This window comes from Xiphophorus couchianus, chromosome 24, assembly GCF_001444195.1.
Source record: "Xiphophorus couchianus chromosome 24, X_couchianus-1.0, whole genome shotgun sequence".
Taxonomy (NCBI): Eukaryota; Metazoa; Chordata; class Actinopteri; order Cyprinodontiformes; family Poeciliidae; genus Xiphophorus; species Xiphophorus couchianus.
In genome coordinates, this window is record NC_040251.1 from 8,810,396 (window position 1) to 8,830,953 (window position 20,558).

At 34.1% G+C, this 20,558-nt stretch overlaps 2 protein-coding genes and 1 long non-coding RNA gene across 10 annotated transcripts in view; 2 read left to right on the plus strand and 1 right to left on the minus strand.

The window, feature by feature from the left end:
• LOC114140394 (uncharacterized) overlaps positions 1–20,558 on the plus strand; it is a 37,038-nt gene that overhangs the window by 12,573 nt on the left and 3,907 nt on the right. The window contains exon 8 of the mRNA XM_028010214.1: positions 15,382–15,483. Coding sequence (XP_027866015.1) covers positions 15,382–15,483 — 102 coding nt within the window. The remainder of the gene's footprint in view (positions 1–15,381; positions 15,484–20,558) is intronic.
• LOC114140391 (uncharacterized) overlaps positions 1–20,558 on the plus strand; it is a 46,788-nt gene that overhangs the window by 7,120 nt on the left and 19,110 nt on the right. For 3 of the 8 annotated variants that reach the window (XR_003594564.1, XR_003594563.1, XR_003594565.1), the window contains exons 1-6: positions 11,048–11,808; positions 13,182–13,420; positions 18,023–18,355; positions 18,518–18,700; positions 18,904–19,005; positions 20,238–20,275. Coding sequence is in view for 5 of the 8 variants with exons in the window: in XM_028010203.1 (XP_027866004.1) it covers positions 13,378–13,420; positions 18,023–18,355; positions 18,518–18,700 (559 nt within the window). In the remaining 3 variants the exon portion in view is untranslated. Of the gene's footprint in view, positions 1–11,047; positions 11,809–12,789; positions 13,421–15,551; positions 15,643–16,840; positions 17,001–18,022; positions 18,356–18,517; positions 18,701–18,903; positions 19,006–20,237; positions 20,276–20,558 lie in introns of those variants that run through there. The other 5 variants (XM_028010207.1, XM_028010206.1, XM_028010208.1 and 2 more) reach the window with 4 other exon arrangements.
• LOC114140406 (uncharacterized) lies at positions 8,774–10,599 on the minus strand. The gene is made up of 2 exons (XR_003594574.1): positions 10,414–10,599; positions 8,774–8,875 (listed from the first exon to the last, which is right to left on the minus strand). It is a non-coding gene; the product is annotated as an uncharacterized LOC114140406 (long non-coding RNA).

Sequence of the window (20,558 nt, forward strand, 5' to 3'; positions counted from 1 at the left end):
CTCCCACAGAAAGCAGAGCAAGTTGCTTAGGAGAATTTACAGATTTATATAAATCTTAGAAAAGTAAAACAGGAATAAAAATAGGGAAAACAGCACAAATTGATTGTAAGAGGAACACAAGAGCATTTTTGTTTTTTCTACCTTGTTAACTGCAAGACGTTTGACTTATCCTTGAACTGTTAATATGTTTATATACATATAAACATATAAAGATGTTAATATGTAGTCAACCAACTTCCTTATATGCTTTGCCTGAAATGCTTGACAAGAACATAAATGAATAAAAAACAAATTGTTTACAAACTATTGCAAATGGCTTGAAAAATCTAGTTAACTTATCTTGGTGGAACAACCATGTTTGTGTTATGCTGACATTTGACCTCAATTTCCTCATCAAGGTAATTATAGTTAAAACTAACAAAATAACTGAAACTGAAAAAACTAAAACGGAATAAAATGGAGAAAAACTCCAATAAAGTTGCATTGAGGTCAAACTAAACTATAAAAACCCAAAGCGACTATAACCTTTTTCCCCACCAACCTTTATTCAGTAAAGAGGACGTCAAAGTGCTTCACTCTAACAGATTGGTAACCACAATTGCAGCCCAAGTTGCACCAGGGCAGACCCACAGGCTGCCATGCAACGACGCCACAAGTTCATGTAACATGAAGCACTTTGGGGTTCATAGACTAAAAGTGTTATAAAAGTACAGCAACGCTGATATAAATAATAATAAAAACTAAATCAAAGTGCCAAATGCAGCAGAAAACAAACCCAGTGTTTGTTTTTGTTCCAATAAATGGAAATAAAGTCCTAAGCATAATTTCTCTTTAAGATTGTTGCATATAATGACAGTAATCAAGAGTTTATCGAGAATCGATTGTGTTTCTCCTCAGCAGCTCCACAGGATGGAGAAACTGTGAGATTCTTCACTGGAAAGGAAGGAAGAAGCATCACAGTTACATGTGAATTTGGCCTCTCTGGAAACAAGAAATTCCTCTGCAAGGAAGCTTGTGAAGGAGGAAATAATCTCATTGAAACAACTCAAAGCAGAAATGGGAGAGGCAGATATTGGATTGAATATGAAAAGAGGAGCTCTGTCGTTTATGAGGGAATCAACGAGCTGAAACCGTTGGACTCTCGACGCTAAGAGGGAGATTATTCTCAAAAAACATCAAGCTGTGAGCTGAGTTTGAACATCAGCTCAGATTCCCACACATGAAGATCAGGAAGATATTTTCAGTTAAATCAATTGTTATAATTGTTTAAACTTTTCTCCCAAAACAAGTTATTCACTGTCTAACGATTATTCTTTCCATTATTCTAACAATTGATTAATCAGATGAAAAAAATTGGCACATTCTGCAGATTTTTCATTTAAGATCTTTTTACACAATATTTGAAATACAAAGAAAGATGCAAACATTTAACATAAGAAAATATTTAATTGCCTAAGATGCAATAACAGCATTCCTTTAGATTACGATTAATCATTTGTAGCAAAGGAAGAAACTGAAGATAAGAAAATGCTGTTTACTAATCTGTTGATGTTTTTGGATTAACTGGATAGCAAAAGGTGTTAAATATGAGATTTTTATTGACAGGATTTAAACCAGATGAAGCTAAAACTGTCATTTGAGGCGTTCTGGGTAAAACAAAAGTAGGTTTTTAATCTTAAATGCAAAATGTTCATATTTTGTACAGTTGGTTAAAGTTCTGCTCTGACTTGTTCTTTCAACTAATGGCCATTTTTAGAGGATGTATACTCCAGTTGCCAATTAATTGATTACTAAATTTGTTGACAATAATTAAAATAATCGATTAATGTCAATTCGATTAATCGTTTCAGCTCTATTTATCTATTTATCAGTGAAGCTCTTTCCTGTTGAAGGAAAAACATGCCAACATTATAGACACAAACGTAATTAAAATAACAAAAAAGAGACTTTATAATAATAACTGGATTATCACTTTATCATCTGCGTAACTGCTAATTTACAATAACTGTTTTTAAAGTGAAATATTCCTGTAAATTTCAACATGTAGCAGCATTTTTCAATATAACTTTAAAAATGAGTTAATCAGTGAATATTTCAGCATGTTGGATGTTTTATGAGACTCAGTATCAGTGACTGATCTGGTTTTAATCAGTTAATGTTACAAAGTATTTATGGGTAAAAGAGTCGAGTCATGTGTGAATATCGATTTGACTATTTTTAAAATAAAGAATGACATTATTTTTATTTCCTCCTTTCCTCCCATGTAGAGATGCCTGGTCACTGTTACAGGTTTCATGTTGAGCTCTATGTGCAGAAAACCAAATATTTAACATATTGTAGAAGCACAAACTACACTGCAAAACAGAGGATTCAGCTTCTTTTATCTCAGTCAGAAGGATGTGCAGGGATGCAAACATCTTCCACTTTATCCTGATCAAACCAAACTGTTCCCTCGTTTTCTCCACTGCAGGTTTTCAGCTTTATGTTTCTCTGATCGCCAAGCTCATCTCATCAACACCGTTAGTGATTTTCTGCTGAAAGAGGAGAGCCATGAAAAACAAAGGTGAGAAAACACTGAAATAGCCGTTTTGTCCTCATTTTACATACATCTAAAAAAACCTATACTTATTCCAAAGCCAAGACTAAAAAAAAAGCTTCTGGCTAAAAATAATGAAAGATTCCACCACAGATTTACAGAAATGGGAAATTATTACAGTTTGATGATGTTTCTGTTGTCTGGTTTCTGGAGAATATTTCATCAGATTAAAATCTCGCCAACATGCTCTGAGCAATAATCATCAGTGGTTCTGCTAAGATCAGCTTGATATTAAGCAACTTTTCTAAGACTTTGCTTCTAGTTCTTGGAAAATCTTAAATCTGTCAATCAGAAGTTTCACCTCTCTGATCAGAATGCTTTTCAGATCCTGCTGTGGAAACTGAGAACGCTGCCGTCTCCCAGGTGAGTCTGAATATTTATAAAACACCTGAGTTTCATTAGTTTCTACCTCTTCTTGCTTTTCTTCTTCCTCCTCCAAATCAATCCAGAGGGAGGAAATAAAAGGACAGACAAAACAAATCATCTGCTGAGGAAATATGTTCAGTTTATTTCTGAACTAAACTCTCTGAAACAATCAAGTCCAAAGAACATTTAGTTCCATGTTTTCACAAGAAAGGAGGATTGCAACATACCGATGCAGAAGTTCATAGTTTATCAGTGAAGCAGGACGAGAAGAAGAGTTAGAAACAATCAGCAGCTCAGGATGAAGGTCTGTCTCACTCTGACCTGCCTCCTCTTCCTCAGTGAGTACATTATTTTATTTATATCAGTTTTTTTGCTCTCAGTCCTTCATCCGTTCAGTTCCTCACTGAAAGGATGAATGTTTATCCAAGAGGGTTTAACTTGTTGAAAGGTTTGAAGCCGACTGTGTAGTTTTATCTGTTGTATTCTGTCATAAAATATGTTAATCAGTTTTAAATAAGAAAGCTTTGTTATTAGGATAATTAATTTACTTTCTAAGGTTGTAAAATTTCTCATCTATTTGCCAATTAGCCATTATTTGTGATCAATAAATGCACACTTTTGTTGATTATTTCAGCATAAAACTAGATGCTAAAATGCAGATTTAAATTAACAAAATATTCAGTTTTGTTCTGAGCTCAGTTTGTTGATTTAAAAATCTTGCAGTTTTCTACAAAACGTAGGTCAAACAGAGGAAGCGACTCTTCGCTTCCTAAATGTAAAGAAGCTAAAAAAAGAACATAAAGATAAACCACAAAGTCCTGCAACACCAAATTTTCATCATAGAGTCAGAGCTGTAATCTGCAGAGCAGAGCTGTACAAAGCAGAAATAAATAAAATACTGTATTATCTAAATGACGTTAACTTTTTAGTTTTTCAACCAGCTTTGATTTTCTTCTCATTGGAGATTTAACCAAAAAAAAAGGAGCTTGATGAACTAAATCAACATTTTGGGAATGCATCAGAATTAGTTAGAAATGTTGGAATCAATGCTAATTTATTTTCACATCTTCAGTTAAATTTATAAACTATATTTTGTCTTGGAGCTGCTGAATCTGACCGTATTTACTGACCGTTTCTCCTCTCAGCAGCTCTGCAGGATGGAGACGCTCAGAGACGCTTTAGAGAAAAGGAAGGAGAAAACATCACAGTTGGATGTAAATTTGATTTCTCTGGAAACGAGACGTTCTTCTGTAAGGGAATATGTGAAGGGACAAATATTCTGGTTCAAACATCCAGTGACACAGCTCAGAAAGGCAGATACAGCACCAGGTTTAAAACATTTAACACCAGAACATATGTTCTGGATGTGAGCATAAAGGAGCTGAAAGGTTCTGACGCAGGACGGAACCGATGTGGTGTGGTTCCTGGTTTATCGGTGAAGCAGGAAGAGAAACAGTTAGAAACCATCAGCAGCTCAGGATGAAGGTCTGTCTCACTCTGACCTGCCTCTTCTTCCTTAGTGAGTACATTATTTTATTCATATCAGTTTTTCTGCTCTCAGTCCTTCATCCTTTCAGTTCCTTGGTTTATCAGACCATTTCAAGATGTGGAACAGATTTAACTTTGACGTCTTTGACTTTTCCTACAATTTCATGTGTTACTTTCTGTTGATTTGTGGTCAAATAGCTGATTATGTGAAGCACAGAATCGATACTCTGAATATTGTCACTCAAAAATAGAAACATAGAAATGTATATGTCAATAAAAAAATAATAAAACTTACCCCGCATAGAGTTTTGACTGTTGCTTTGGACAACTGTAGGTTTTCTACAACTCATCTGTTCCGAAAAACAGAGGAAGAGGTTTTATCATTTTGAAATATCTGAAGAGGAACATCAGAGCAGAAGTAACTCGGAGTGCAGCAACACTGAGACCTTCCTTAGAGACACAAAGACACAAAGCAGAGAAAAGAGTTTGATTTTTCACAAAATCTTTCATTTACAGCCTGGAGATTTTTTATGTGAAGGAACCAAAACATTGTTAATCCAGTTATTTAGAGAACTTTGCTTAATTGGTTTGGGACACTGGCTTAAATTTAAAGATATACAACACACCAAGGTTAATGTATGACTTTATGTGATCTATTTTATATTCTACAGTGACAGTAACTACTGACTGTTTTTCTCCTCAGCAGCTCTGCAGGATGGAGAAACTCTGACAATCTACAGAGAAAAGGAAGGAGGAAGCATCACAGTTAGATGTGAATTTAGTTACTTTGGAAAGAAAAGGTTCCTTTGTAAGGAAACCTGTAAAGGAGAAAATATTCTCATTGAAACAACTAAAGATAAAGATCAGAGAGGCAGATTCAGCATCAGATATGAAAAAAGAAATATTTTTTCATTTGATTTTCTACATGTGAGCATCACTGATCTGAAACCATCAGACTCAGGACGGTACCGGTGTCGCTCCGATGAAACCATTGATGGAACTCTATACGATGATTTTTATCTTGTTGTGACTGAAGGTGAGTTTTCTGGGTTAAACTCAGATTTCAGGATATCTGATTTACAAAGCCATCATCTCCAAACTGCGACTCATGAAGACACAAATCAATAATAAAAACAGGAAGAATATAAATTTAACCTCAGTGGATGTGATTCTGTTTCATTCTCACATCCTCAGATTCTTCAGAACCAAAATGGACTCAAAGACCTTTTCTAGGATCAACTTTTCTCCCTACAGCTTCAACAACAAGAAAGAGAACAACTAGAACATCAACTCAGAGTTTCTCTCTTTCTCCATCTGAAACCATCAAACTCCCTGAGAAACCAGCTGCAGCTTCAGGTTCATCATCTGTTCATGTTTATTAGATGTTGATGAGACAATTTGGGTTTATTAAAGTCCAAATTTATTTATAAGTGAAACTCAGAGCTGATGAACATTTAAGGTTAATCTATCCATTATTAAAAAGATTCTACAGGATTACAAATTTACAAATATGTGAATTACTAAAACATTTTGTTGGAGATTCTTTGACTCAGAATAAACTGAGATAAACTCTGATCATCCCTGCAGATCCGCTGCTTTATGTGGGTCTGGTTCTGGTCGTCCTGTTCGTCTCTTTAGCTGCAGCTCTGCTGATTTTCTTCAAGAGGAAAAACGTCAGTCAACAGAAAGGTGAGTTACAGGATGAAGGTGAAATATTACAGACAACTAATCTATAAATAATTAATACACATCACAAGTTTAGATTTAAAATTAAATCAAAATTAAAAAATATTTACATTCCACCAGTTTTTGTATTTTGTTTTGGAAATTTTTAAATGGTAAATATTGTCTTAAAAATGGGATATTGAAAAATATTTACATATTTATCTCTTGATCAAACCGTTTTCACAAATAACCTGAAAGTTTCTACTGATATCTGATCAATTTATCAGATGAACTCCAAGTTAAGGATGGAAGAGCTCCTTGCCATCACCCTAATCTTTAGTTCCCTTAAGATTTTAGGTAGCAAAAAACTTTTCTATTACTTCCAGTCAGAAGAAACATTTTGGTAAAATTAAACTTTCATTTTACACTTGACTCTAACAGGGATATGAATAATTTTGGGTTTAACTAAATATGATTCATATCTAAAGTAGATTTGATCAAGTTTTGTATGGAAACATCATTAATATTATTAATTTATATATTTAAATATAATTCAACTGAATAAAGCTCAATGATAGGGGAGACTTTATCCTGAAATTTATCTATTTTTGTCCTGAAACTTTATTTTTTCAAGAATAATTCAACAATAATTATTGTAACCAATTCTTCAGTTGTGGAAAATTTTCTTTGCTTCTTTTTTATTTTACATGTTCACAGATTTTTAGGATCTAGATAAAGTATTAAATATAATCACATGATGCTTAGACTCTTGTGCAGATGTGAAATATTAAACAAACTGTTAGACTGAATCTTATTCAACATGTTGCTGCATCATTTCTGACCCTGAAACAAGTTTATATAAATAATATTTCAAAACTGATCGTTGAATTAAAGAAATTCTGCTGCTCCTTTTCAGTTTGGTAGTTACTAGTTACATTTACTTGTAAATATTTTGTAAATATGTACTTTTAGGAGTATTTTTACTATGCTGTACTTCTTACTTTTACTTTAGTAATTTTCTTATAAAGTAACTCTACTCTTACTTGAGTAAAAATTATGGATTTTCTACCCACTGAATAAAAACATGTTTAAACCAAACATTCACCAGACAGACACACCTGCTGTTTTTGTTAAAGTTTTATAATTTTTTTTCTTCCATGAAACTGATATGAAAAAATCTTTTGCCTAATTTGTTTTTACTTATATGAATTATTGTCATTTTCATCGTTAAAATGCCAACATTTTCACTTAACTTAATATTTTGGTTTGTCTGATGGTGTAATTTTTAAATATTAAATGATTGATAATTTGATCAGTTACTCGGTACTTGAATAGACTTTTTACCAACTACTTTTTACTTTAATTTGAGGAAAAATATGTCGAAGTAGAGCTACTTGAGTACAACGTTTAGGTTCTCTAACCACCTTTGCTCCTTTTTCTAGTAGAAAAATTAATTAAATCTTAACAATGACACCAAATAAAACTGGATGCAGCAGATCAAATATGCAGATCAGTATATCTGCATATTTACATGCAGATATGCATGTAAATATGCAGATAAAAAGACAAGACAAACCAAGAACCAGAGCAGAAGCAAAACAAGATCAGATGCAGAAAAGGACCAAAACAGAAGCAAGACTAGATAGGATGCCAAAAACGGCCAGAACAAAAGCAAATCAAGACCGGAAGAAAATAAAGGACCAAAGGAAAAACAATACAAGACCAGAAGCAAAAGAAGACCAGAGCAGAGATGAGACAAAACCAGAGCAGAAGCAAAGAAAATTTAACAAAAAGATGATCAAGACGAGACGACGAAAAACAGAAACAGGACCAGGCTGGAAGCAAAACCAGACAAAACTGTGAATAATATCAAACCTCCTACCTTTATGTAGCCTTCCGTTCATTTCATGCATGGAGAGAATCCAAGCTCTTTTCTTATTGCTGTGAAAAAAGATCAGGCCACCAGCTTTATGTAGTCTACTGTGTTTGTTTAAAACTGCACAAATGATGTAAACTGGTTAAAAGTAACCTTAAGCAATGCCTCATATTGAGGATTCTTGTGACAGCGGACATGAGAACTTCCCTTTAAGAGGAAGACTTTTGAAAAAGAAAAACTTCCCTTTAAGAGGAAGACTTTCCAAATAACTGAAGATCAGCCCTCCTGCCTTTATGAGTGATTGCTTAAGGTTCCTTTTTAACCAGTAATTGTAATTGACTACATTTCAAATACAACTCTAAACCGGTGGGTTTTTAGTCGAGATTTAAAAGAAGTCAGTGTTTCAACTGTTTTACAGTTTTCTGAGAGTTTGTTCCAGATTTGTGGTGCATGGAAGCTGAATGCTGCTTCTCCTTGTTTGGATCTGGTTTTGGGGTTTGATGAATAATTTGTTTTTTGTCCAATTCATCTTTTGGCCAAAAAAAGTGGTGGTGATTTTTATATATTTTATTTTGTAGCCAAACATCACTTTTGGTAAAAACATTACTGAGGACATTATTTTTTGAAAGGTCACAGTTTTATTTTCAGCATAATAAATATTTAGGAATAATTTGCATAAGAAATATTCATTATACTGAAAATTAAATCGTGACCTTCCAAAAATAATAACCTAAGTAAAAATCTTTTTACAAAAATTGATTTTGAAAACCCCCAAAAAAACAATCTGCCAAGTGAGGGATTGGTGACCTGTCCAGTGTGTACCCTTCCTCTTGCCCTTTGACCCCTGGAGATGGATACCAGCACCCCTCTGAACCTGAAGTGTGCTTGATAAAGTAGGGATGGAAATAAAAATCACTAAAAAGTGATTTACACTTACTCTGGTACCAGCTGCAGAGGAACTGCTTTATAGTCTACCACAAAAAATGAAAACGGCTGAAATAATTTAATAAAAACAGGCAACAAGCATTTTTTTATTTTATGATTGTACAATTCTGAAAAAATGTGCACCGAGTCTGTATTTTTGCTCTTTTTTTTTTCAAAACAACCTAAGCTTTCAGTATCTGTTATTTAACATCTCTGTCTATTAAAAATTGTGACAAACAGTATAAAGAGAAAAAAAAGTTGGAATTGAAATTTGAAGGTTTATTACTGAGCAAGAACTTTAAGATGACCGGGGCAAACAATTTCAACCCAACTATATTACATAAATGCAGAGAAAACTGAAGTCTGGCCTCCAGTCGCCCTGGTCATCTTGAAGTTCTAGTTCAGTAATAAACCTTTAAATTTCAATTCCGTTTATTGTTTGTTTTTTTCTTTAAATTGTTTGTCACAATTTTTAATAGACAGAGATTTTAAATAACTATCAGATACTGAAAGCTGAAGTTTTTCTGGAAAAAAAGAGCAAAAATACAGACTCCATGCAAATGTTTTGAGAATTTCACAGCCATAAAATAGAAAAAAATAAATACCTGGTGGCCAAGTTACAATTATGGTCATAAGAAGATTAACAGGAAGAATTTCCAAAAAGAAAAACTTCCTTTTAACAGGAAGACTACCAAACAAACCCAGCACTGAACCGTTTATTTACATTTGATAAAAGTAAATTTAAGCAATGCCTCTTATTGGGGATCCATGTGGTGACAGTGATGAGGAAAAAGTTCCCTTTAACAGGAAAACTTTCCAAAAATGTTTGTGCATAACAAATGAAATCAAGATTAAACTTCAAGAGGCTGCGTGTTTTGACGCAAAACCGGTTTAAACATTTAAATTAAAATTATTGAACGTAAATTAAATTTGTTTCAGTTATTGACTTATTAAAGTATGGACCCTGTCTTTGAAATATGTATATTAAATTTAAAATATTAAGTAGATACAAAAAATAAAAAAAGGTATGTATTTTCAAAAATAAATAAAAAACACTATTTTCATCCCAAAACATTTAATATACATCCAAAATATAATTATCTTAATGCAGGTATACCATATCAACATCACTAAGAATATATAGGTATGCTATGAAGTTTTATTATAGTAATTTACTAAGCTCAGTCCCTTCCTGCAGTCTCTGAACTGTATTTGCCAAATCCTTGGCAGCCATTTTTCCTTCACATCACAACTGATTTCCAACCATGAATACCGCAGTACAAAAAACCCTGAAGACAAAATGATTTGCAACAACAGAATCCTTCTCAGCTCATTGACTCTCAGCAGAGAATCAAACCAAACCAGCAAAGCTTAGACCTTCGACAGCGTTAGCACCAAATAGCGTTAGCATAGCACCAAACAGCGTTAAAACAGCGTTAGCATCGCATCAAACCCGCAGAAGACATGGCGGGTCGAACAGAAGCTTGACGTAACTTACCTTTGATGGGTCGGGCGGTTCCCCCAGGCAGCTTGAAGCCGTCCTCAGCTTCATTGTCGATCACCCAAGATATTCATTATCGATCAGCTGCTAGTTCCAGACGCCATTTTCTTCCTCCTCTGATATTTCAGGGACGCGAGCAAACAAACCGCCGCTGAAACGCCATGGTCGCTCGGTCGCTCCTCTTCTGCTGCTCTGTTTAAACAGTAAAAATGGCTTTAATAACTTCATCAGGAACAAAACAAACAATTTTAAATAAAGTTTCCGAAATATAACTTACCAAATAACCAACGCAGCCATTTCAAACATGGTTCTCCAGCGGCCTACTCGTCCTCAGCAGCGTATCCTCAGCAGGTCATGGCGTCATATTACTAGGCCTCCATAACACGGAGACGATTTCAGGCAGAGCCGCAAAAGTTTGGAGTTATTTAGGCTGGGAGTCCAAGAGAACTCGGCTTCTTAGGCGATTAGAAAAGATCATTTACAATCCAGGTTCCAGAGTTTATGAATATCAGACCGCTGGTTTGTGCAACCAGATGCAGATGGCGTCTTTAAAAAAAAATGATGATGTGGCTCCGCCAAATTTCTATCATTTTCTATTCATATTTAATCACGTTTCAATTTTTAGATTTATGTCTTGCAGTTCCAGCTGGGTTGGGGGTCATTTAGTAAAAAGAAATTTGACTTAAAATTTGTGGATAGCAAATACTCTGTAAAAAATATATATATTGTGGCAAGGTTGTATTATAACTTGGACAAAGAAAAATGACTGGCCAAGGCCAGAGATCACTTCAGTGAAATTTATTATGCTTTTATTCAGGTGAGCAAAGAGGAGAGGTGCAGAATATGTAAAATGACGTTCAAGGCAGATTAAAAACAGACAAACTGCAGAACCTTCAGTGTAAGAGTCCGTCACCTTCAGTGTGACTTGTCAGGGAGTCTAACTACAGACTGACTCCCTGCGGTGCAGAGCCCTGTTTTTAAAGCCACAGGCTCCGCCCACAGAAAGAACCAAACAAGAACAAAAAACTAAATTACTTCTAACTCAACTAAACTCTTAAAATACAGCAGTTTCCCCTTGTCAAATAAGTCTTCTAAAGACATCTGATCTGTTTCTGACTTATTTTGCTGCTTGTGGGCTCAATGTTGGCGTGCAAGACGTTAAAGGATTTTCAAAATAAAAAATCATCCAGACTCAGATAATACATAAGACGGAAATAATTAATTATTTCTTGTGCGGCCTGGTACCAATTGGTCCACGGACCGGTACCAGTCCGCGGCCTTGAGGTTGGGAACGACTGGTTTAGGATAAAAAAACTTTCTGGTGGAACAAACTGCTGAAGGTGTGAAGTGGTTTAAATGCTCTAAAAATAACGTCAGTAAGTTTTGCTTCAAGTACTGTTAAAAAAAGAGGATCATTTAATGCTAGCTTTGGATAAAACGTTTGGCTCTTTCTTCCTCTTTTAATTTTTTCCCGGGATCCTCGACGAGTGGCGGCGTGCTGCTAAAACGAAACAACAACAAAGCGTGTTGACGTCACAGATCACAGAGTTTAATTCCATACAAAGCAATGAACAACAAAGCTGCAGAGGAACAGAGATATGCATTTTTCTCATAAAAATAAAGACACACAAGGGGAAGACAAACAAACATAAAACAAAGACAAAAAAAGGCAAAAAATAGCGGCCGCTCTCTCTCTCTCTGGATTTTTTCCTAACACGGAATCTTAAAGTAAAGAGGTGTTTCCCTATTTAATATAGGAATAATATATTCTCTTTATCTGGCATTGTCCTCAATATATGCAATGAAATTAAATATCTGGGACATTACATAACTGATGACCTATCTGATGATCGTGACATTTGTAGGCAGTATTGCATGATGTATGCACAGGCTAATATTTTGATCAGAAAGTTTGGTATGTGTTCATCCTCTGTGAAGGTAGCTCTTTTTAAAGTTTTCTGTACTTCATTTTACACAGCCCATCTATGGCGAAGATATAAAAAAAGTAGCCTGCACAAACTTTATGTGGCATACAATGATGGCCTGAGGCTCCTACTCAAAGTGCCTAGATGGAGCAGTGCCAGCCACATGTTTGCACATAACGCTGTTCCCACATGTGCAGCTGCGCTCAGGAATCTCATGTATAAATGTATGTGTAGATTACCCGTGTCATACAATAATATAATAGCAATTTTAGTAAACCCTGTTTTTAGTACAGCGAGATTTTTCTCAAGATTGTGGAAACATTGGCGTCATCATTTATTTGTGGCTCAGTGACTGTCATGTTTCTTTTTGTTTTTTTATTCTTTTTGTTTTACTATGGACCTCTTTTGTGTCTGAAATAAAGATTGATTGATTGATTGATTGAATATATGCAGTCAAGGCGTTCCGTTCTTTGACCTATTAGAAACTCCGTAGGGACTCAGAAAAACTTGGAAACTCCCCTCATTATGGCAAAGGTGTCTGTTTTTTGTCTCAGTAAAAGGGCGGACCACTTCGTGCTCATCTCTGTCTGATACGGGCAGATCCCTGGCGCCAAAAGTCCTAAGATGAGATTTCGCAGACACCTCTGAAGTCTCTTCTGCCATTGGAATGCTAATTTTATTGCTGTGTCTGTCAGCGGGGGAGGAAAAGGGCCCTGCTTATTCAGCTCCTTACCGCATCTCAGACGAAACCTGTTCCAAATAAGAGTATTGAATATAACTGTTACACATGTCGTAGATTAGCTGTATTAAACACTAAAATTAATCATTTTTCTTTAACAGTACAAACAGTGTGATCCTATTTTCTCATAGCTGTAAATGTTAGCTTGTAACAATAAAATTGACTATTGGAGCATAATTTAAATTTAAGGTGTAGAGGGCCCTCTGGTGTTCAGAGGAGGAACTGCATCCAGCAGAGACATTCCTGGTTTATCAGTGAAGCAGGAAGAGAAGCTGAGTTAGAAACCATCAGCAGCTCATGATGAAGGTCTGTCTCACTCTGATCTGCCTCCTCTTCCTCAGTAAGTACATTATTTTATTCATATCAGTTTTTCTACTCTCAGTCCTTCATCCTCAGTTTATCTGTGAGGAATAAACTGAGGAATGAACAAATTTTTAACTTGGAACAGTTTTAAACTGATCTCTGACTTTTCTTCCAGTTTCATTGATTATTTTCTCTTGACAAGTTTTTCAAATACTGATATTGTAAAGCTCAGAATCTAAACTTTACACATATGCAGGAATGTAGTAATTTATATTAAAATAAAAAAATAAAACTCGCCTCCCATAGAGCTCAGAGTCTGTTGTTTCAGAAAACTGATGGTTTTATAAAAGTCATCTAGTCTAAGATGAAGAGGAAACAACTGATTGTTTCAACATTTGCAATACAAATAAAGAGGAACATCAGAGCAGAAGTAACTCAGAGAGCAGCAATAATGAGACACTTCTTAATTAAACAAAACAGAGAAAAATGTTTATTTCTTTCACCTAAACTTTAATTTACAGCCTTTTTCAATGAAGATCTTTTATATTAAAAAACAAAACATTATTAATCCAGTTATTTAGAGAATTAAATTTAAATTTGAAGTTATTCTAAGACATATAAGTTAATTTGTGATTATACTGTATATCCACTGTATAATAACATACAATCAGTTCAGTTAAATTCAAACAATTATTTTTTTTATCAAGCAGCTGAATCTTACAGTAACTACTGACTGTTTTTCTCCTCGGCAGCTCTGCAGGATGGAGAAAGTCTGGGAACCTACAGAGGAAAGGAAGGAGGAAACATCACAGTTAGATGTAAATTTAGTTACTTTGGAAAGAAAAGGTTCCTTTGTAAGGAAACTTGTGAAGGAAAAAATATTCTCATTGAAACAACTAAAGATACAGATCAGAAAGGCAGATTCAGCATCAGATATGAAAAAAGAAATATTTTTTCATTTCATTTTCTACATGTGAGCATCACTGATCTGAAACCATCAGACTCAGGACGGTACCGGTGTCGCTCCGATGAAACCTACGATGATTTTTATCTTGTTGTGACTGAAGGTGAGTTTTCTGGGTTAAACTCAGATTTCAGGATATCTGATTTACAAAGCCATCATCTCCAAACTGCGACTCATGAAGACACAAATCAATAATAAAAACAGGAAGAATATAAATTTAACCTCAGTGGATGTGATTCTGTTTCATTCTCACATCCTCAGATTCTTCAGAACCAAAATGGACTCCAAGACCTTTTCTAGAATCAACGTTTCTCCCAACATCAACTCAGAGTTTCTCTCTTTCTCCATCTGAAACCATCAAACTCTCTGAGAATCCAGCTGCAGCTCCAGGTTCATCATCTGTTTATGTTTATTAGATGTTAATGAGACGATTTGGGTTTGTTAAAGTCCAAATTTATCAGTGAATCTCAAAGATGGTAAAGAAACCAGTAAAAATAAAAGGCTTAACATTCAATAAACAAACAAAATTACAGAAACTAATGTAACTAAAACTACTTGTGGTTCATGTGTTGGTTATTGGTCTTGGACCAGAAAACCAGTTGACTCACATCATGATGCGTTGAGGTTTTATGGAGCACTATCTCATTTTTGTCTTGTATACGGTAAGGTAAAATGAATATTTAATAATCAGTCATGTATTGTGACCATTTTCTATGATTTTAGCTAAAGAATGAATCATTTTTTAAATTCCTGTGAAATTCATTGTACCAGCCTCTGCACTGTTGCAGGTTTGATGTTTGTGCTGCAAACTTTAAATATTTATTATTTTATATCAGCACAGATTAAACTGCATGAATGAACATCTATGTTCTCTCATCTCAGAGTCAGATTAATGTGCAGGGATGCCGACATCTAAATGTTGTTTTTACAAACAGTAACAAAGATGAAGATCATCAGCTGTTTATATCAGAAGAGCCACATTTTTCACCTTGTCCTGATCAAACCAAGCTGTTCTCTCTTTAACTCTCCTGCAGGTCTGCAGCTTTATGTGATTCTGTCTCTGGTCGTCAAGATCATCTTTTTATCGACACCTTTGGTGATTTTCTGCTGGAAGAGGAGAACCACGAAAAGCAAAGGTGAGAAAACACAGAATAAGTTGTGTCTGTAAATCAGAAGTTTGATCTCTGATCTGAATGTTTTTCAGATTCTGCTGTGGAAACTGAGAACGCAGAAAAAATATTTACAATTTATTCCTGAACTGAAACAATCAGAGCTCAAAGTACAGATGAAGAACGGTTAGTCTCATGTTTTCACAATAAAATAAACAAAATGAATCATATTGCACAGTTTCATAGCGAACCTAAATGTTGAAATAAGCTCTTTGTTTTTTGCCTGGGAGCTGCTGGTAACTTCAATTTCCTGAGGGAGTCTTCCCAAGGGATCAATAAAGTACAAGTCTAAGTCTAAGTCTAAGTCTATTTCCTGGCTAAAAATTGTTCCTCTATTCAGTGTTGCATAAGTTTGAAAGATGATCTAATCACTGTGCTGTGACCGTTTTAATGTTTATTTTTTAACATGTTTTAAGTATGTAAATGTTTTCATGTTCTCCATTTATATTTTTGCCTCTTTTGTTTGATTTATTGTGCCCATGTGATATATATTGGTTCTTTATGATGACATTTCTCTGCTTTTTGCTTTTTCTCAGTTTTAAATATCCTTTTGAACAAGTTTAACAATGAAGCAAATAAATCTTTTTGTTATTATTTAACGGGAATATTTTTCCAACTGTGGTTGAAGAAGTTATGTATTTAAAGTGTTTACATCAATTTATTTTTGTGAGGTATTTTTCAGTGTATTACTGCTCTTTTAGAGAAAATGTGATGTTTTAAAAAAACATTTGCTATTTAATAACATTTGTTTTCATTCTTATAATCCCAGTGTTACATGACTATGTTTGGAAAACGTTCTATTTTATTTCTATATTAATAAAAACTGAATATATTGCCTTTTTGGTATTATCTATATCAGCACAACTTCACATGTTAGAATTAGACTTTGACAGATTTCAGGGACACATTGCACTTTAAATCAGACAAAGGAATATAATCCAAATTGGAATCATTTAGATTTTTATTGAAGAATGAAACCTGCAAAAATAACAATTATATTTATCACTTATAACACAAATATAGATTTGCATTTCTAAAATCTTTACCTAAATGTCACAAACAACCATGTTATAAAACCTACATTTATAGTGATAAAGTGATAAATAAGGTCATCTGTTTCCCTTTGAACCATCAGTTTGGATGTTTAGAGGCACAGTCAACTAATTAATGTTGTAATGTTCTAAAATATTAAAATTTTAACCTAATCTAATGTTTTTTGAATATAGAACTATTTTATTTAATTAAAACAGTTAGTGTAGTCCTACATGAGAAGCAAACTGTTTCATCTGATCAGCAATAATCTACAGAAACTTTAACTTTGCAGTAGAAGTAGGAGGATTGTGACCTCTGGTGTTCAGAGGAGGAACTGCATCCTGCAGAGAAGTTTCTGGTTTATCAGTGAAGCAGGAAGAGAAGCAGAGTTAGAAACCATCAGCAGCTCAGGATGAAGGTCTGTCTCACTCTGATCTGCCTCTTCCTCCTCAGTGAGTACATTATTTTATTTATAGCAGTTTCTCTGCTTTCAGTCCTTTCAGTTCCTCACAGGTTTTTCTACATTGTTGAAAGGTTTGAAGCCGATTCAGTTTCTCTGGTTTTCTTTGTTGGTTTCTGTTTTAAAGATCAGTTTAAATAGAAATGGTTTATTTAAACATTTCGTTTAATTATTCCAACTTTGTCAAATCACTCATTTATTTGTGATTTGACAAATAAATTATGCATGAATGTATCAAAAATAAAGGGGGCAAAACCAGATTATTTGGGACAAAAGCAGAAAACTAACCATCTACAAGTTGTTGTAATGCAGATATAAATAACCAAAGGTTTTATCTTGAGCTCACAATCTGTTGCTTTGGAGAACTTGCAGTTTGCTACAAAACCTAGAGTAAAAAAAGAGAAAAAGAAAAAGACTTTCAATGGTGTTTCATAGATCATTGAAAGAAACTGAAAAGTTCTACAGTCATTTCTGGATGTCTTCTCTATTTAAATGTTTTTTTTTTAGTTTTTCTCCAGTTTTATTTTGGGGTTAAGTATGCTGATATTAAAATTGAGGATGTAAACTCTGATTTTATTCACACAAAATCCAAACAAAATGCCAAAAGAAATTTGTTCAGATTTATAATTAGATAAACAAAACTTACTTCCCATGTAGTTCATGCTCTGTTGGTCACTTATTGGTTTTCTACAGCTCATCTAGTTAAAGAACTACAGGAAACAGCTGTTTGTTTCATAATTTTTAAAACACCTGAAGAGGAAATTGAGAGCAGAAGTAATCGACCAGCAACACTCAAACTCTCCTTAGAGACATAAAACAGAGAAAACAGTTTTATCCAAAGCTTTACCGAGATTTTACAAATTTCCTCTCTGGAGATTTTTTCAGCCATTATAAAGAAACCAGAAAATATTTAGAGAATTTATGAAATTAAAAAGGTTAAATTAACATTTATTCTGTATTTAAACAATATTATATTTCACAATGACAGTAACTACTGACTGTTTTTCTCCTCAGCAGCTCTGCAGGATGGAGAAACTCTAGGAACCTACAGAGGAAATGAAGGAGGAAGCATCACAGTTAGATGTGAATTTGGTTACTCTGGAGAGAAAACGTTCCTTTGTAAGGAAACCTGTGAAGGAGAAAATATTCTCATTGAAACAACTGAAGACAGGGATGAGAACGGCAGATTCAGCATCAGATATGAAAGAAGAAATATTTTTTCATCTGATTTTCTGTATGTGTGGATCACAGATCTGAAACCGTCAGACTCAGGACGGTACCGGTGTCGCTCCGATGAAACCTTACATGGAACTCTATACGATGATTTTTATCTTGTTGTGATTGAAGGTGAGTTTTCTGAACTGAAATTTTAGTTCAAGTTGTCACCAGACCAACTTTAAAAGGTCTACATTTTCAAACTGCAACTCATGAAGACACATCAATCGTAAAATTTAGAAAACTTAAAAATTTTACCTCACTTGTGGTTCTGTTTAATTCTCACGTCTTCAGATTCTTCAAAACCAAAATGGACTCCGAGACCTTTTATAGAATCACCTTTTATCCCAGCAACCTCCACAAAAACAACAATAAAAACAACAACAGCAGCAACAGCAACAACAACTCAGAGTCAGAGTTTCTCTCCTTCTCCATCTGAAACCATCAAACTCTCTGAGAAACCAGCTGCAGCTCCAGGTTCATCATCTGTTCATGTTTATTAGATCATTTGGTTTTGCTGAAATCCAACTTTGTTCATCAGTGAGACTCAGAGCAGTTACATGAAAGAACTACACAATTCAGCATGATTACAAGTTTACAAATAATCAAACTATTAAAACATTCTGTTGGAGATTCTTTGACTCAGAATAAACTGAGATAAACTCTGATCATCCCTGCAGGTCCGCTGCTTTATGTGGGTCTGGTTCTGGTCGTCCTGTTCATCTCTTTAGCTGCAGCTCTGCTGATTTTCTTCAAGAGGAAAAACTTCAGTCAACAGAAAGGTGAGTTACAGGATGAAGGTGAAATATTACTGAAAACTAACCTACAGAAAAAATAATACACATCACAAGGTTAAAGTTATTTACTCACCAGCCCACTAAATTAACAACTATCAGGGGAAACTTTATCAAAATAACCAAATTTCTTTATTTATTTTGAAGTTTTAGCATGAAAATGAACTTCTAAAAAGTATTCATGCATTCATATCTTTGCTGACATTACAGCAATCAATTATTTCTTATAATTTCTCAACAGCTGTTTCACGTTTCCGCTGATATTTCAATATTTTTTCTTGTTGATGATCTCCAAGTCTTTGAGGACGGAACGCCTCCTATCCATCACCCTAATCTTTAGCTTCCTTCAGATTTTTCCAAAAAGTTTTCAGTCTCAAGAAACATGTTGGTCAAATTTAAATTTAAAGATTATTTTAAAACTAAATCTGCCAGGGGTATGAATAATTTCGACCTCTACTGGTTATAAACTATCCATATTTAAAGTAAATCTTATCAAGATTTGAATTAGTAACAAAATTATATGAATAAATATAATAAATTGTTGTAGCACATTTATTAATGTCTACAGTGAAAAAGAAAATTTTTACCTGAAACTTTCTTTTTTAAGAATAATTCAAGAAGAGGCTGTAAATGATTCTCCACTGTTGGAAAATTTTCTTTATTTCATTATTTCAGAAGTTCCCATATTTTACCATCTGAATGTGATCGTTGGTAAAATCACAAAGTGTCTGTAATGTTGTGAAAATGTCAAATATGAAATAAACTCAATGCTTCCCTTTCAACACTGAAAGTTGCTGCATCATTTCTGACCCTGATGCAGAGAGTCAGTGAGGAAACATCAGTCTGCTAAAGGTTTGGACATCATTTCACAAGAGATCTTTCAGCTCCAGCTCTATTTTTATTGTGAAATATGAAATGTTCTGGCGGAGCGAAGCTCAGATTGGCTAATCGGGAAAACTGGGGCAATTCCCGGTGGGCTAGTCTGAAGGTTTTTTTGTTTTTTGGAAAGTATTTACTTCTTTTTGTATTTATATTCAAAAATTAACTTGATTAAACAAGTTATTAATTCAATTAATTTTGTAATATAACAACTACAATGTTACAAACCATTAAAGTAACTAAATGCATTTTCTACTGTATTATATGTTACTTATAAGATGCTAAAAATGTTTCACATTAGAAAATCTATTGTCATATTTACTGAACTGCATGTTTTTCAGGTTCTTCAGGAGAAAAAGAAAACAGCAAAAACGTCCAGGTAACTAAAGAAAATATAAAGGAAGGAATAAAGGAGGAAGCATTTCAACAGCCTAACAGGAAACTATTGTCTAAAATCTTAGTAAAATTTGAGAAAATCAACTTGTGAAAACAAAAATAAAAAAATATCACGGTGTCATGAAATAAGTATAAAATACTGACAGTATTTTAAGACCACTCTGCCTCCATAATCTGCTTCAGTAGATTTGAATTATAACGTAGTAAATCAACATTTAAACTTGACTCAGGCTAATTTAAATGAACAGATTTTGTGTTCCTAATGG